We start from the raw sequence: 15,180 nt of genomic DNA, 5'->3' as shown, positions 1-15,180 counted from the left end.
CCCAGGCCAAGTCCGTGAAAATCTGAATCTCCATCCCGGCATAGGATAACGGCGGCTTTCTTCTCAGTTTTCGCCAGATCTCCTCTTTATGTTCGAAATGTCTGAACCTAGCAATAATATCCCTGTGCCAGTTTCCTCCTCCCTCCCTGATCTTCCCCACCCGATGAACCCGTTCTAATTTGAGGGGACCTCCCGAGCCATTTTCAAGGTGGGGGAGGAACAAATCATTGAGAATTTTTCTCAGGTCTTCACCCTTCTCCTCCTTAATAGATCGTATTCTTAAATTTTGCCTTCTATTGCGGTTCTCTTGATCTTCTAAACGGTATTGCAGCCACCTCTGGTTTTGTTTCAGGGACAGATGTTGATTTTTTAATTCAATAAGGTCAAGGTCCTGCTTTTCTATCTTTTTCTCTGCTGCCTCTACTCGCTCCAACATGTGGAATAGGTCCGTTCTTAATGTGCTGATTTCCCCTCTTATTACGTTCTCCAACCTTTTTAACATAGCCTCCATTTCTCCCATGGTGGGGACATGGGAGTCCAGACTGGTGTCGGCCATTTGGCTGGCTACGTGTTCAGATTCTTTTGAAATGTCAGCAATTGGGGTTGCCGCCCCCCCCACTCCCTTTTTATTGGTCCCAGTTTTTTCCACTTTTTTTGTCGTGCCTGGACTCTTAGAGCTCCCGTCCGGAGTCATATAGTGTCTAATCGTACTGGTAGAAGAGACCTCTTTAGGGATTTTCGGGGCAGCCCCCCTGGTTGACCTGTTCATATTATATTTCTTTATCTTTCTAATGCGTTTCCCCAGTTTGAATAAGAAGGGGCAAGCCTCCCCCCCCCTTTTTCTCTTTTTACCCTTTAACAGTAATTTTTATCGTTTACTGAGGGGCTAGTTGAAAGTATTAGGGAGATGTTGATTGCATCTATTAATAGATTTAAAGAACACAACCAAAAAAAAAAAAAAAAGGGGAGACGAAAGGAAAATTATTGCTCCGGCTATCTCCGGGGGACCTTGAAAGTTCAAAAGTTTTCAGTAAATTACCCAGGACGTTAGGATGTATACAAAAAAGAAGGAAGGTGAGACCACCCCCTTAGAGCCAGAGACCTTTAGGGGGGTCCTCCACAGTGAGGGCCCCAGCAGCTCCCGAGCAATGACGAACCGGGGGGGGGGGGAAAGGGGCTGTATACACCCCTTTCCTTTTTTTTTTTCTTCCTTCCCCTTTCCCTTCCCCTTTTCCCCTATTACTTTCCCCCTTTGGGGGTGTGCAGAGACCTCAAGAAAAGTGGGGCTGCTGGACGCTATGCCCTGGTATTGACCTCTGCTCTCAGTTTTCTGGCTGCCCCCAGTCTAGCACGTCAGCCCCACAATCCAGGTCAGGTCCGGTAAGGGAGAGACCTCTCTGACGTTGCCACTGATGCTCTGGCCCAGTCCCCCAGTGGTTTAACAGAGCTCTGCAAAGGTAAGTATGGTGACGCTTAAGTGGCTGGTATTTATCCAACTTGCTCTCAGGGGGCTATTACGACTGCGTGTGTGGACCAAGAACTTGTAGTCCGTATATGCTTTTGCTTCTGTTGCAATTTGACTTTCTCTCTTTTTTTTTTTTTTTTTTTACTTTTAATAAGTAGCCGGACTATTATTTACAAAGGTAGATACAGTGACTCTGGGGTATCCGATATTTTTCAACTTATCCCCCTTAGTCAGTGTCAGTATCAATGTCCGCAACGAACAGAGCTGATTGCTAGTAGACCACACATGCTTAGATTCTTAGGGTGTATATAAGAAAGCAAGACACCATTATAGCACTTGGAATATTGTAAATAGAGTAAGTGGGCTCCACTATCTTACCCTGTCAACGCTGCTAGAACTAGGTCTCAAGGTCCACACATCGCTACCATACAGTCTTTTATGAGTGAGAAAAGGGTTAATATTACCTATTTGCAGGTCTTCTGGATTTAAAAAAAAAGAAAATTTCTCTTCCACGAGACGCCGAGGTGTCCCAAAATCACTCCGAGCAGGGAGGGGGGGGCGAGCAGCTGACAGGTGAGCCACAGAAGAAAGCCTCCCTGAGATCTCTCCATGCAGTGTTTCATCTGCCGCCGGGGGGAAGCGGGGGGGCCGGGGGACGAGAGACTCCCGGAGAGCGGCGGGGGCTGATGTGATCTGTGGGGTGGACGGGCTAGCCGCTCGGTGGACTCCCACCCTGCAACGCGTCCACCGTCGCTGGAGCACCGCCGGGTCTAGCTCCCTCCATCTCACGCCGCCGTAGCCGGGTCAGATCAGTCGCGCTGGCTGCTCCTCCCTCCGACGTGCGTGCTTCACGTGCACCACGTCATCCTCCTTCCGCTCTCTGCTATCTTTAAGATAGGATCGGCCCTTAACTACTAGTGGCTGAAGGAATAAATCGAGATACTCCCCCACTCTAGAGTAAAGGGCACCGATCCCACTTACAATGGGTCGGCCTGGAGGATGGGTCTTATTTTTGTGTATCTTTGGCAGGATATAGAGTACTGGTGTTCGTGGTGCTTTAGGTATAAGGTAAAGAGCTTCTTTGATGGTAAGTATAGATAGACTGACTCCTTTTTCAACCCAGGTGGATAATTCCTCTTTGAGTTTCAACAATGGGTCACCAGATAATGGTAAATAAGTGTCACTATCGTTTAGAAGCCGTTGGACTTCATTATAGTAGTTGTCTTTGGTCAAAACAACTACCCCCCCACCTTTGTCCGCGGTCCTGACTACTATGTCCTTATTTTTCTCTAATTGCTTGATACCTTCCCTAATCAGTTTATTGGTCCTTTTGAATTGTGGCTTTAGGGTTTTTACTTCTTCTTGTACCATTTTTTTAAAAACTTCCACATGGTGGTGGGTTCCTTTTTTCGGGTTAAATGTAGAATTATTTTTTAAATTACTATGTACAAAACCTGTATTATCCACCGACGGAGTATAGGGGGTTTGTTGTGAGAAATGTTTTTTTATATTTAGTTTTCTTATGTATTTTTCTATATCTACAAATAAATCAAATTTGTCTATATGTTTGTCTGGGGCATATTTCATCCCTCTGGAAAGGACTTCCAATTCCTCTTTGGAGAAGTCAATGCCAGCAAGATTAAAGATCCCCTCTCCTAATCGTCCCTTGGTCTTTTTCTTTCCGGTTCCCCCTCTTTTGCCTCTCATTCTGCTTTGTTTGGAGGTTGGTATGGTGTAGGGATGGGAATCTTGTAAGGTTCTTTCCATCCCCTCCATTCCCCCCCCCCCGGTTGGGAAGTATTTTGATGTTGTACTGAGCGACCCCTATAGTTACCCCTAAAGTGTCCCCTTGGGGGTCGGGGGGCATAGTAATTTGGGCCTGCATTTTGGTAATAATAACTACCATCCATGGGTCTGTTATCCAACGGAGCAAACCTATTATACATAGGTACTCCATAGGGGGCTGAATAATAGTTTTGGGAGGGTGGATAATCACTCTCACAACTATAGGGGGGAGGATTTTTGGTTCCTTGTTGGGAACCCTTGGGTTTAGATGGTGTTTTATTTTTCTTAGGAGTACCAATATTTTTTGTGGTAATTTTACTGTTGGCTTGAGTGACCACATTACGCACTTCTCTTTCTCTTTCCGTAGATGGGGGTTTTTGATGAATTTGTTCAGAATTAGTTTGCCACTTATAAACTTTTTGTTCTTCATAGTCTAAGATATCCCTCTGGTATTTCTTTAATTTCTTTTGTTTGATTTCACTGTCATATTTGGACAAATGCACCTGAAGTGTTTTAGACTTGTCCAAATATTCTTGGCTACCCATATGCGGTTTCATAAGTTCTTTTAAATCCGCTATATTAGCTTCCAATAGCACATTCTTGGATTTCCGCCTCCTGATCATTAGTTGCATCAACTTTTGTTCACAAGCGGTAAAAAATTTAAACCAATCGTCTAGCAATGATAGGTCATCCATCCCATCATTGGGATGGACGTCCCATCTAAGGCTTCTGGGAGTGAGATTTTTTTGAATGTATAACTCAAATAATGCAATGTCCCACCAAGACCGTATTTGTTTTTCTAGATCATATTGAAGCTGTTTGAAGCTTTTTTCCAAGTCTAGATTAGGACTTAATTTTTCTTGGAAGATTTCTTCTAGATTAATTTGACGTCCTTGCATAAAATTAAACACATCCATGTCAGCAAGATAAAAGCTATTAAATAATTAAAAAACTATCAAATAACTCAAGAATTGGTAAGAAAAATCTGTGCGCCACGGTTGGACCTACTCGGAGGTAGGGCCAAAATAAATCACAATTTACAATAAAAAATATATACAGCTGCTCCCCAAATTCAGGTGACTGAAGCAATATGGAACATGTGAGGGAGGGGGCGCTATGTCTAACAAATAAGTAAACATATATAAACGTGAATAAACATAGTGATAAATGAATAATAGTCCATATATGAAACCATCCAAGTATGTGCTATGAAAAATAAAAATAAAAATTATAAGTGGTAAAAAATATATATATATATGAAAAATTGGTGTCATTTAACTCTGTTTGTTTAATAAAGTTTTAATGTTTGAGCTTGAGACCGGAACTGAGGCTACGATTGGTCCCATTCCAACCACTTAGATTCGTCCCAGGGCTATTTAGACCCATTCGATGCGTGACCAGTGACGCTTCCTGATGACGATTTCACATCGAAACGTACGTCGAGGCGCATACTGGTTACGCTGACGCACGCTACTTCCGGGTCCTGGTGGGAGAGCTGGAACGCACGCCACCTACAGAGACACACGCGGACCCGCTCTTTGCCACATTCGATACAATCGATTACACGCGCAGTAGCCTCAGTGCCGGGACTTTGGCACTTTATCAAGTAAGAGGCCATTTGGCTGTCCTGTCATTTTATATTACTTTTAATAAAGGATAATATACTATTGCGACCTTTCTTTTGCATTTTTCGATGGGATGTGAGATCTGCCACCTGTCTTACTGTTGATCGGGATGTCCTTACCTGCTCATTCCATGGTTACAATTGTGTAACAAAGCTGATTTGACCTCTTTTTAATTAAAGGGTCCACTCAAGTTGGTAAGAAGCCAATCTATTTATTCACGTCGGGTGAACGTTATTCTTTTGGTGGAGGCTTCAACTGTTTTTCTCCAGACACAGATCTCACCTTTAGGAAAATTGATTTCCATGGACTTTTGTGAACACTTGTTGTCTACATAGAGTTTCACCAATTTTTCATATATATATATATTTTTTACCACTTATAATTTTTATTTTTATTTTTCATAGCACATACTTGGATGGTTTCATATATGGACTATTATTCATTTATCACTATGTTTATTCACGTTTATATATGTTTACTTATTTGTTAGACATAGCGCCCCCTCCCTCACATGTTCCATATTGCTTCAGTCACCTGAATTTGGGGAGCAGCTGTATATATTTTTTATTGTAAATTGTGATTTATTTTGGCCCTACCTCCGAGTAGGTCCAACCGTGGCGCACAGATTTTTCTTACCTAGATTAAACCTAGCTTATAATAATAGACCTACATTTTCTCATTAGATTAATAACAACCTCACTACATTAAATTCTCTACAATCAAAATGGAATTTTATGACATTCTCTACAATACAAAAGAATTATAACCTCCCATTGTCTGAACATGAATACTACTTATTGATTAAATCCTTCTATACAAAGTTCTTCTCATTATCTACTCATCCCACTTACACAGTATTCGAAAGGATATGCTTATCATCATCTGGAGACAAAAGAATGATATCCCGCCTATATCATTTTCTCAATGACTACTTTACAAGAAAAGTCTGGCCTGATGCTTCACTGTGAGGCTGATCTTGACTGCTCTACCTCAACTGAAACATGGCACTCTATGTCAGAGAACCTCCCCAAATGCAATAGAGCCGTCTCTTTCAGAGAGACCCCGTTGAAACTCTTCCCTAGATGGTACCTCACCCCCTCTTAAATCCACACATTCTACCCCTCAATTTCTCCCAACTGTTTTAGGGGTTGCCCTGAACAAACAACACGTTTGCACATATTTTGGAACTGCCCACTCCTAGATCAGGTATGGAGTGCGGCGTTAGATAGATTTGAGAAATCCTCAAAACACAAAATCACTCTCACCCCCCAGATATGTCTCCTGTATGCCAAAATACCAAATATTCCCTCTCCTTGTGCTAGATAATTCCACTCCCTATGTAGCGCCATTCAGTGGATGATTGCTCTCAACTGGAGATCAAACAATATTCTGTGGTCACAGGTAATGGACAGAATGGAGATACTTAAGCTATCTGAGAGAATATATCATACACTGAATGACAGTCTCCACATATTTGACCTCAAATGGTCATACTGGAACCTCACACAATAGAATCTTCTTCCCACCACAACACATCTCTCCTACAACTCCCCTGCACCTTATATCACACATTATTAAATGCTATTCTCTGCTCTCTGTACATCTTTGTTCCGCTAGCAGTTTGATTTGTGCATTGTTATTGCTCATTAACGTATGATGCGTTGTGTACTATACTGTTGACTTACTGTTGATCCATTTTGTCACTTTATATTTGTACCTGTTCTTTAATACCTACAATAAACTTTTGTAAACAAAAAAGATTGGTCGACCTCTAGTATGACACCCAAAAATAACAATAAAGGTAATTTGACTCTAAAAGTTCAACATGAAAAACAAAAAAGAAATGTTGAGCTAAATGCATGCTGGTAGTCTGCACGTAAAGGATCATATGGCCACCTCTTTATTTGAGGGTTGGAAATGGCGGTTACCCACTAGTCTTGCTTGCAAAGGGCCCCCATGACCATGGCGATTATAGCAAGCCCTTTGTGGTCTACCCGGAGGTGCCTGATGCTGGGGATCTTTGTAGACAACTGCCACAAGCCAGTTGAGTACTGGAATTGGATCTATTTTGGCAAAGATCGGCATTGAAGGGATGACACAGAGAGAAGGTATCTTGCGGACTATGAGGTGGAATGGGTGACCCCACTTGTAGGCGAGACCTTTCTCGCCAAGGCCATTTAGGAGAGGTTTGAGAGACCAATGGGAGGAAGTGTTACAGGCTGTACAGTTGTGCTCTCTCAATACAGCACAACATCTGTCCTAGCTGTATATTGTGCTGTGGCTACATCTTATGCCCGCAAGGCTGTATAAGATGGGCATAAGAGAAAGCTCTGATTGCACTACAGTAGGTGAACCCGATTTTGTGTCAATCTCGCTCTCTTTCTCGGCGAGATTGAGCACCTACGAGCCCCATCGCGGGAGCCAGCGCCGAGCTGGCTTGCCGCGATGGAGACAGAGCCGTCATAGAAGCGACGGGAGATCCGACTTGGATTCCCGCCAATTCTACACGTGTGCGGCGTTTGTTATGAATCCTGAGGGGGAGGTCCCCGCCGGATTTTAAATAAAAATCCGGCATGGGTCCCCCCTCAGGAGCATACCGGGCCCTTAGGTCTGTTATGGGTTGTAAGGAGAGCCCCCCTACGCCGAAAAAAACGGCGTAGGGGGTCCCCCTACAATCCATACCAGACCCGTATCCAAAGCACGCTACCCGGCCAGCCAGGAAGGGAGTGGGGACGAGCGAGCGCCCCCCCCCCCCTCCTGAGCCGTACCAGGCTGCATGCCCTCAACATGGGGGGGTTGGGTGCTCTGGGGCAGGGGGGCGCACTGCGGCCCCCCCACCTCAGAGCACCCTGTCCCCATGTTGATGAGGACAGGGCCCCTTCCCGACAACCCTGGCCGTTGGTTGTCGGGGTATGCGGGCGGGAGGCTTATCGGAATCTGGGAGCCCCCTTTAATAAGGGGGCCCCCAGATACCCGCCCCCCACCCTAAGTGAATGAGTATGGGGTCTTTTACCAGGGGGGGCTTCTTCTTTGACGTCTTCGGGTGGGTGGGGGCCGCCGTCTGGTTCTCTTCCACCGCCGGGGGGGGGGTGGCTTTTAAAAAAGCCCCCACCCCCCCGGCGGGTTTCCTCCGGCGTCTTCGGCGGGGCTCTTCTTCTTCCGCTATCCCGACGGGTCTTCTCCGCTATCCGGGGGGTCTCGCCGCTCTCCGCTGTTGACTTGTCGCACCCCGGTTCTTCGTCTCGCAGTCCGGTCCCTTCTTCCTGGGTAGGTATCACATGGGTAGGTACAGAGCATGATGGGACTGTGAGGCCTATATAGGTCCGATGCAAGGCGCGCATCCGTCATTTCAGCAAAAAGGGCCAGCGAGTCAACATCGGGAGAAGAAGAGAAGTGAAGAACATGACGTCACAGCGCGGAAGAAGAACTCACAGCACGGAAGAAGACGTACAGCACGGAAGAAGGGACCGGACTGCGAGACGAAGAACCGGGGTGCGACAAGTCAACAGCGGAGAGCGGCGAGACCCCCCGGATAGCGGAGAAGACCCGTCGGGATAGCGGAAGAAGAGCCCCGCCGAAGACGCCGGAGGAAACCCGCCGGGGGGGTGGGGGCTTTTTTAAAAGCCACCCCCCCCCGGCGGTGGAAGAGAACCAAACGGCGGCCCCCACCCACCCGAAGACGTCAAAGAAGAAGCCCCCCCTGGTAAAAGAGCTAATAAAGAAGACAGGGGGGGCCTCCGGAGCAGAAAAATAAAATATTTTAATACACTGTGTGGTTTATTTGTGTTTTTACCACTTTTCTTGCAGGTGAATGGGTAGGGGTACGATGTACCCCATACTCATTCACTTAGGGTGGGGGGCCGGTATCTGGGGGCCCCCTTATTAAAGGGGGCTCCCAGATTCCGATAAGCCTCCCGCCCGCATACCCCGACAACCAACGGCCAGGGTTGTCGGGAAGGGGCCCTGTCCTCATCAACATGGGGACAGGGTGCTCTGAGGTGGGGGGGCCGCAGTGCACCCCCCTGCCCCAGAGCACCCAACCCCCCCATGTTGAGGGCATGCAGCCTGGTACGGCTCAGGAGGGGGGGGGGGGCGCTCGCTCGTCCCCACTCCCTTCCTGGCTGGCCGGGTAGCGTGCTTTGGATACGGGTCTGGTATGGATTGTAGGGGGACCCCCTACGCCGTTTTTTTCGGCGTAGGGGGGCTCTCCTTACAACCCATAACAGACCTAAGGGCCCGGTATGCTCCTGAGGGGGGACCCATGCCGGATTTTTATTTAAAATCCGGCGGGGACTTCCCCCTCAGGATTCATAACAAACGCCGCACACATGTAGAATTGGCGGGAATCCAAGTCGGATCTCCCGTCGCTTCTATGACGCGCTTGCTGGGATGTGCTGTCACTATTCCAGTGAGTGCGAGATCTCGGCACCATGTCGCCGAGTATCAGCGCGACGCTGTCGTGCTAAAAGCACAATATCACAAACACCTACTGTAGTTGCTCTAGGGAACTTTTTCATCTTGTATGGCCCTACCCAAAGCTACACCTCTACTGGACGGTTGTAATTACAACCATTAATAAGGTATTTCAGGTCAATGTTCCAGTGGACCCCAAACCGTGTATATTGGGAATCCTTCATAACCTTCCAATTAAAAACAACCCTAAGCAGGCTCTCTTTGAAAACCGTAAGCTCATTCTTAGATGTTGGAAGGCAACTGAGCTTCCTACCCTAAAGCAATGGATATCCCAGGCGGAAGTCACCCTATGTTTGGAAAAATATATTTTCCAATACTGTTGATGCCCTGGCAAATTTGACATATTATGGTTCTCATGGTTGAACACCACTGGCCTATCGCCAGTGGATCTAATTCTGGATAGATTTCTTCTTTAATTCAACTGCCAGTATAACTTGGGAGGTTTAACAGTTTGACCAGAAATATAATGCTGCATTTACTTTGAAGAATGGAGGGGTGGGGAGGTGGGGTAACTGTTGTGCGTTATAATCTGTGGCTACTGAGATCTTGTATGCATGTACATGACAAAGTTTTAACTGGAACCTGTGTTTGTGATGTTTAATATCAATAACATTATTTTTGAGAAAAAAAAAACATGGTGGAAGCAGTGTGATGGCATGTGCATGCATGGCTTCCAGTGGCACCAGGTCATTGGTATTTATTGATGATGTGACATAAGCAGCCAGATCAATTCTGCAGTGTTTAGCGATCTACTGTCAGCCCAGATTCAGCAAATGCAGCAAAGTTGATTGGACGGCACCTCACAGTACAGATAAGACAATGATCCAAAACACTGCAAAAGCAACCCAGAAGCTTTTAAAGGTAAATAAGTGGAATATTCTGCAATGGAAGAGTCAATCACATGATCTCAACCTAATTGAGTATGAATTTCACTTGCTGAAGGCAAAACAAAAGGCAGAAAGACACACAAACAAAGAACTGAAGACAGCTGCAGTTAGAGCCTGGCAAAGCATTAGAAAGGAGAAAACCCAGTCTTTGGTAATGTCCATGGGTTCCAGACTTTACATATGAGCCCCTGAAAATGGGGGGACCATTTGAGCCGCTAAAAAATTTATCGCAGTTCCTAAAATATGTACTTGATATTTATTGATCAGTCAGCTTGCGGTCATGGTCCACGCCGCTCTGTGTATGTGTGACTGTTTTGGTGCTGCTGGCTGGCAATCGCTCTCTTTTAGTGCTCTGTGTTCCTCCCCTCTGCACTCATACGTTTCCTTCCTTTTTTCCTTTTTCTCCAGAGTGCGGCTCCGCTGATTGGCCGGTGTCATCATATGACACGGCTGCTTCAGCGCTAAGGAGTGTGGGAATTGTAGGCATCTCAGCGACCATGTGACCTCTGAGATCCAATCGCGATGCACCCGCCTCCCCAACAGGCTATATATACCGTGTTTCCCCGAAAATAAGCCCGGGTCTTATATTAATTTTGGCAACCAAAAACGCACTAGGGCTTATTTTCGGGGGATGTCTTATTTATTTACAGTATGTACAATGATCTTAAAGTGGTTGTAAACCTAAAAAAAAAAGACAAAATCCATTTCCTTTAAAGCATGATAGATTGCATAGTGCTTCTGCTGTGTCATTTATCCATCTCCCGTGTCCCCTGAATTCTCCCCCTCCCCCTCCCCGTCAAGTCAGGAGTCAGTATTTTGTCATAAAAACCATCTTAAAATCCATCCTATAGAATTATGTAACTCGTTTTGTAGGAATTGTGCCAGTGTGGGGTGCATTGTGTCTCCCTTTGTGATTGTTTTGTGGGAAATACCTTTGTTGCAGCTCCCCTGGGTGTCGCATGGTGTGCTTGGGCTCTTGTTCTCTGCTCCGGGATCCCCACTGGTGTCGGCTGCTCCGTGCACTGAGGAGGGGGGGCCGCGTGCGGGAGAAGAACGGAGGAGGGGAAAGCCGGTGTCCCGTTAGTGTCGGCAACGCTCCGTGCACTGAGGAGGGGGGGGCCGCGTCCTGGAGAAGAACGGAGGAGGGGAAAGCCGGTGTCCCGTTAGTGTCGGCAACGCTCCGTGCACTGAGGAGGGGGGGGCCGCGTCCTGGAGAAGAACGGAGGAGGGGAAAGCCGGTGTCCCGTTAGTGTCGGCACGCTCCGCACACTGAGAGGGGCCGCATGCGGGAGGAGAAGGGAGCCGGTGTCCCGTTTGCTCCGTGCGCTGAGGAGGGAGGGGCATCAGGCGGGAGGAGTGCAAAGGGAGGAGTCGCTGTCAGGCTGATGTCGGCCAGCTCCTTGTGCTGGGGAAGGGGGAGGCTGTGGGTGTCAGCTATGAGGAGAGGAGAGGAGAAGACCTCCGGCAAAGGGAGACACGCACACCTTACAGCGGTGTAATCATTATGCAAGTTTCATTTTAAAAAAAATAGCAGATTTTTACTAGGGCTTATTTTCAGGGTAGGGCTTATATTGCAGCCCTCCCTGAGAATCATGGTAGGTCTTATTATCGGGGTAGGTCTAATTTTCGGGGAAACACGGTAGCATGATATGATCATTATCTGTCTGCTACCAACAGGGTACTGACAGATGTCTTTATTCCTCTTAAAGATAGGTAAGTTTCCATCCTGCAACCATTCACTCTCCTCACTATTGTCTCCGGTGTAAGGTTTGAATACTTATGGCTAAACCTTCACTTTTTCATTTATTTTCATTCATTTTCTACCCTTTTTAAAGGAGATTATCTGTGGACTTTTCAGCTGCAATTGACTGGTCCTTGATTTTTGCTGCAAACGACTATCCTTTGACTTTCTATCACCAGCTGATGTTTGCTTGCACTCAGACTCTTCATCTAGTTAAATACTCCATGTAAGTTGATCCCTTGCTTACACTTAATAATTTAGTTACCCATGTTCTCACTAACTTTATGAAGTATACTAAATCTATTCAAACATTTTTTTTTTTTTTCTCAGATGAATTGAGGCTCTTCAGTGCCCATGTTATTGTCTTACTTAATTCCCCTGTATTCACCTTGATTTTATTACGCTTCAAGGTATGGCTGTTTTACATATATTAACCCTATTGACTCTATTATGGATTTGTTTAATTAGTTGAAACAGATCATAATTTAATAACACATATTCTAACATAGATTCTTTTTCTTCTGTATTTTTAAGTCCTGTCAGTTGAACTTGGATTTCAATATCCACCCTGAGGGGGTTTTTCCTTGACTGGCTGTGCATGAAGCTAGGGTAGGTTTTATTTCTCCTACCTATGGAATTTTGCTGCCAGCCCCCTCTCATGGGCTGAACAGCATTGGCTGCTACCAGGCTGTGGATATATGCGCATTTGCTCCTATGAACTTTGGTTTCTCTTGCCCCGCCAGAGATCCCAGCCAAACTTTTGTTTGTACTCTATATACATGACATGTTTTGTTGAACATATATAATCAAAGTTCTTTTAGAGCTTATATTGTATGCATATGTTAAAATTGTTTTATTCTTTTTCATCTCTTTAGAGTAATCTAGAGAGACGATCTTGTCCTAATTCCCCTGAAGAAGCCAAGAGGCGAAACTAGTAGGGTCGACCTGATCGAAAAAATTATTTCTAGATCTTGCTCCCACAAAATAATTTATGCACTATCTGTATATTGAATTACTATATTTTGTAAAAATTTAATGAATAAACCTTTTTTATATATTTTTATATATACATACATACTTTGTCTGGTTTTCTTCATCGCACCACAATAATCCCCCCAACTCTTCCAAAAAATTCCCCTCCTTTGAATCTATTTTGGGATGAGGTGCTGTATCCTTTTTTAGGACTCTCGATCACATACCCCCCAATCTACTTGATATTTATGTTCAACACCTTGAATTTAGGCTGAAAGTCTGCACTTAAAATTTATTTGGATTGTTTTGTTTTCGTTTATTTTATTCTTGTGGCATACAAAGCTAAAATTATGAAAATTGTGCCTGTGTCCAAATATATATGGACGCAACTGTAAATAGTATATACTGTAATTGTAAGTAGGTAAGAACACACGTGAAAAAGTAAAGCCAAATTTGCATACAGGCAATAGACTTTTCTATAGCTGCCTATTTCAAGCCTGAGTCTCTACGTGATGAGACCCTTCAGTTGGCTCTTGACATTAGATGCGGAAAGTCATTAACTAGCCCAGCCCCCCATTACCAAAGAAAGAAAACATAAATTAAAGGCGTTATGTAGCTATATATAAAGAAGAAAAACAAATAAGTATTTACCCCTCTGGCAGATGGAGCACCTTCTCTGACTTTCTGAGCCAACCTTGTTAATATGTTAACAAGCCAGCATTGGCGATCAAACTCTTCTCTTAGCCCTTTCCCGCAACAACAAAGGAGAGCAGCAAGCAGGTACTGATAGCGAATGCTGAACTGAGAATCCTTCAAACAGTCCTTTAGCAGCCTGTGTATCAAAAATTATAAAACATTTCAATGTATATGCAAATCAGAGGATTGCAGCATTTTGTTGTATTGACAGCAAAGTATATGAGATCATGTGCCAATTACAATTCTTTCAATTCAATGTGTAAAAATAGGATTTTTATAACAGCTTACCTGTAAAATCCTTTTCTTGGAGTACACCACGGGACACAGAGCCATAATCATTACATAATGGGTTGTATGGTCACCAGAGGTGATGGGAAACTGGCACAACCAATCAGACAGTTCCCCTCCATATAGCCCCTCCCATGAGGGAAGTACCTCAGTTTTGTACTAAAGCAATGAGGTTCCCATAAGAAGGGGAGGCCTCTGTGTCCCATGGTGTACTTCAAGAAAAGGATTTTACAGGTAAGTTGTTATAAAAATCCTATTTTCTTTATCGTACACCACGAGACATAGAGCCATAATCATTACATAATGGAAAGTCCCAGAGCAATGCCCTTATATGAAGGGGGGGGACACAGATCAAGCAGGCCGTCACGGACAAGAAGTTCTATACTGCTGCCTGAAGTACACTTCGCCCAATTTCACATCTATTTGATACAATTTTGAAAATGTGTGGACTGAAGACCAAGTTGCAGCTTTACAGATCTGAGCCAACAAAGCCTGGTGGTGCACTGCCCATGAAGCACTTATCGCCCTGGTAGAGTGCGCCCTAACAGAAAAAGGAGGAGTTCTGTTTCTTAATAAAATAGTAGTCGAATCCACCTGGAGATAGTGGACTTTGATGCCGCTTGTCCCTTCTTGGGACCATCTGGCCAAATAAACAAAACATCTGTTTTGCGTATCTGAGCGGTTGCCTGCAGATACACCTTTATTGCTCTCACTAGGTCTAGAGAGTGCACAGATCTTTCCTCAGCTGTCTGCGGATCCGGATCCTGATTTAAATGAAAAGCCGACACCACCTTAGGTAAAAAAGGCAGGATGGGGTCGTAATACAACTTTGTCCTTATAACAAATTAAATAAGGCTTTTTACAAGAAAGCGCTGCTAATTCAGATACTCTTCTAGCCAAAGAGATAGCAATCAAGAATGCCAGTTTCCTGCTTAAAAGGATAGGCGGAATATGGCGAATAGGTTCAAAAGGTTGCTTCTGCAACACTGACAACACTAAATTCAGATCCAACGGGCATAAGGGAGATTTGACTGGCGGATTGGTCGGCAGTACCCCCTGTATGAAAGCCTGAACTAGGGAATGAGATGCCAGCGGTATTTGAAAGAAGACTGATAGAGCTGATATTTGACCCTTAATGGTACTAGGGGCTAATTTCATATCTATTCCTAGCTGACAAAAGGAGATAATTCTACTTATGTAATATCTTTGAGGATTCCATTTGTTAGTTTCACACCATGAAACATATGC

At 44.9% G+C, this 15,180-nt stretch overlaps 1 protein-coding gene and 1 long non-coding RNA gene across 3 annotated transcripts in view; one reads left to right on the top strand and one right to left on the bottom strand.

The window, feature by feature from the left end:
- Window positions 1-15,180, bottom strand: part of PIK3C2B (phosphatidylinositol-4-phosphate 3-kinase catalytic subunit type 2 beta) — a 1,746,470-nt gene that overhangs the window by 587,573 nt on the left and 1,143,717 nt on the right. The window contains 1 exon segment of the mRNA XM_040339537.1: window positions 13,600-13,780. Within this exon segment, the coding sequence (XP_040195471.1) occupies window positions 13,600-13,780 (181 nt within the window).
- Window positions 11,907-12,953, top strand: LOC120928436. 2 transcript variants are annotated; one of them, XR_005747185.1, is made up of 4 exons: window positions 11,907-11,948; window positions 12,307-12,386; window positions 12,511-12,585; window positions 12,852-12,953. It is a non-coding gene; the product is annotated as an uncharacterized LOC120928436 (long non-coding RNA). The 2 variants fall into 2 exon arrangements; XR_005747184.1 differs by lacking the exon at window positions 11,907-11,948 and adding an exon at window positions 12,162-12,202.

This window comes from Rana temporaria, chromosome 2, assembly GCF_905171775.1.
Source record: "Rana temporaria chromosome 2, aRanTem1.1, whole genome shotgun sequence".
Lineage (NCBI taxonomy): Eukaryota > Metazoa > Chordata > Amphibia > Anura > Ranidae > Rana > Rana temporaria.
The sequence above is the reverse complement of the archived record's forward strand: the minus strand, read 5'-3'. Positions and strand labels throughout refer to the sequence as shown.